Below are 2278 nucleotides of genomic sequence, written 5' to 3'. Positions count from 1 at the left end.
AGTCAATAGGGGAAAAAAGGAGATATATGTACTATTATTGTAGTCATTTAAACAATAAAATACAAAAAAAAGACTATGGTGATGAATAATTTTGGAAATAAATATGGTGACGTTTGCATAACATTTTCTAATGCAATTAATGCCACTGATGAAGCCCCAGATAATTCTTTTAGCCATTGATACACCAGTAAAACAAAAAATGGTTAGATGAAGTCTAAATACCACTAGATATGTGAGACAAGATGATCTAAGGATGAGGCTCTCTCATGGATCACTGGCATAAATTATCTGATATTGGCCTATGTAAAGAAATTCATTAATCATTCAAATGCAAGGATCTGACCATAATAATCTTGTGTAAATGTGATCTCCTTTGGGTTTTGATAAGAATTTCTTATAGTTTTTATCTTTTATCTCTAAATTTCTTTAAAACTTTCCTGACAGCAGCCATAACTTCCTTATTTCTTAAGCTATAAATCAAGGGGTTCAGCATAGGTGCCACCACAGCATAGAATAGAGCAACCATCTTTTCCTCTTCCATTGAGGATGCTGACTGTGGCCCCAGGTAGGTGAAGATGGTAGCCCCGAAGCACATGGACACCACAGTGAGGTGGGAAGCACAGGTCCCAAAGGCTTTGCTGCGTCCCTGAGCAGAGCGAATACGCAGAATGGCAGCAACTATATGACCATAGGAGAAGAGGACCAGGGCACAGGGAAGCATGATCACCAGAAATCCTGAGATGGCCACCATGACCATGTTGAAGGAGATGTCCACGCAGGCTAGCCGCAGCACAGCCAGGGTCTCACAGGCAAAATGGTTAACAATGTTGTGACACAGGGGAAGCCGAAAGGTGATGATTGTTTCCATCAGGGAATTCATGAAACCAGCCACCAAGCAGCCGGCAGCCAGCCCCAGGCACAGCCCTCCATGCATGATGACTGTGTAGTGCAGCGGGTGGCATACTGCCACATAGCGGTCATAGGCCATGGCTCCCAGCAGGAAGAACTCAGACCCTCCCAATGCCAGGGACACATAGAGCTGGAGCACACAGTTGTAGAATGGGATGGACTTCTGGGCTGAGAGCAAGTGGGCTAGCATTTGTGGGACAATACTGTTTGCATAACAAAGATCCACAAAGGATAAAACAGAAAGAAAGAAGTACATAGGGGTATGAAGCCTGCTGTCCAGTCTGATCAGAAGAAGAATGAGGAGATTTCCCACAATAGTCACCAAGTACATGATCAGGAACAAGACAAAGAGGGAGACTTGTGTTCCCCAGTCACTGGTCAGCCCCAGCAGAAGGAACTCACTCACCCATGTCTGGGTTTTATTTTCCTGGCCCATGAGTTCCTGAGGATTAAACTAAAGGTGTTGATATAACAATCATGGAAACTCAGGATTGGAAGGGTGGTTTTTAGACCATATGGAGAGCCTACCCATCTGAACCTAAAGTTTCCCTAGAACATTTCAGCCAAACTCTGCTTGAATTGAACATATCTATACATGAAGAACACAATGGAATCCAGCTGTGTAATCAAGGATAAAAAGAAATTACATTCTAGGAGTTCAATTAATTGGAATATAATTTCTCCCAAACATCTGTTCTTAGATGGGAGAAGGAAATGAATGAAGTGGGACTTAAAATTTTATTCAATTTAATAGTTGTTATATAATTCCTGGCTTTCTAGTGAGAAAGTTCTTGGTCCACATGAAAATATACTTCAGAATGATGTCCAATACCATTTAACCGCTTTTTATTTACTAGATTTCCACTCTAAATATCTGACACAACCCTACTTACCTCTCCTCAGTGCAATGTATCTATGAAATCCCAAATTATTTAAATATAAATATTCTTAAAGTTTTTTTTTTTTACTAAATTATTTTGAATTTATCTTCTGTAACTTGTCTTTTTACTTTCATTGATTTTAGAAAAAGAGGAAGAAGAGATATATACATCAAAGAGAGAGAAACATTGATAGGCTGCCTCCTGTACAACCCTAATGAGGATTGAGCCCACAACCTGGGCACATGCCTTGACCAGAAATTGATCTGGTGACCTCTTGGCTCAAGGGTCAATGCTCAACAACTGAGCCACACTGGCTGGGCTGTATTTTTACTTTGAGAGTGTAAAGTGGGAGGCCTTCTCTCCACCTACCTCACACAAGTGGTCCAGGTAGGCAAGGTCAATCCAATGTGGTCTAATTTAAGTATCATGTGTTGCATAGAGAAGGTATACATAGCTTCTAAAATTAATCTCTTATGCCCCACCAAGAG

General features: G+C 40.8%; 1 protein-coding gene across 1 annotated transcript; it reads right to left on the bottom strand.

Annotated features, from left to right (window-relative positions):
• Nucleotides 1–403: 403 nt before the first annotated feature.
• Nucleotides 404–1345, bottom strand: LOC118711207 (olfactory receptor-like protein OLF3). The gene has a single exon (XM_036424230.1). It carries the CDS (start codon nt 1343–1345, stop codon nt 404–406), a length of 942 nt encoding a protein of 313 aa, XP_036280123.1.
• Nucleotides 1346–2278: the final 933 nt, after the last annotated feature.

This window comes from Pipistrellus kuhlii, unplaced genomic scaffold, assembly GCF_014108245.1.
Source record: "Pipistrellus kuhlii isolate mPipKuh1 unplaced genomic scaffold, mPipKuh1.p scaffold_m20_p_10, whole genome shotgun sequence".
NCBI lineage: Eukaryota > Metazoa > Chordata > Mammalia > Chiroptera > Vespertilionidae > Pipistrellus > Pipistrellus kuhlii.
Note: the sequence above shows the minus strand (reverse complement) of the source record. Positions and strands in the feature narration are given on the sequence as shown.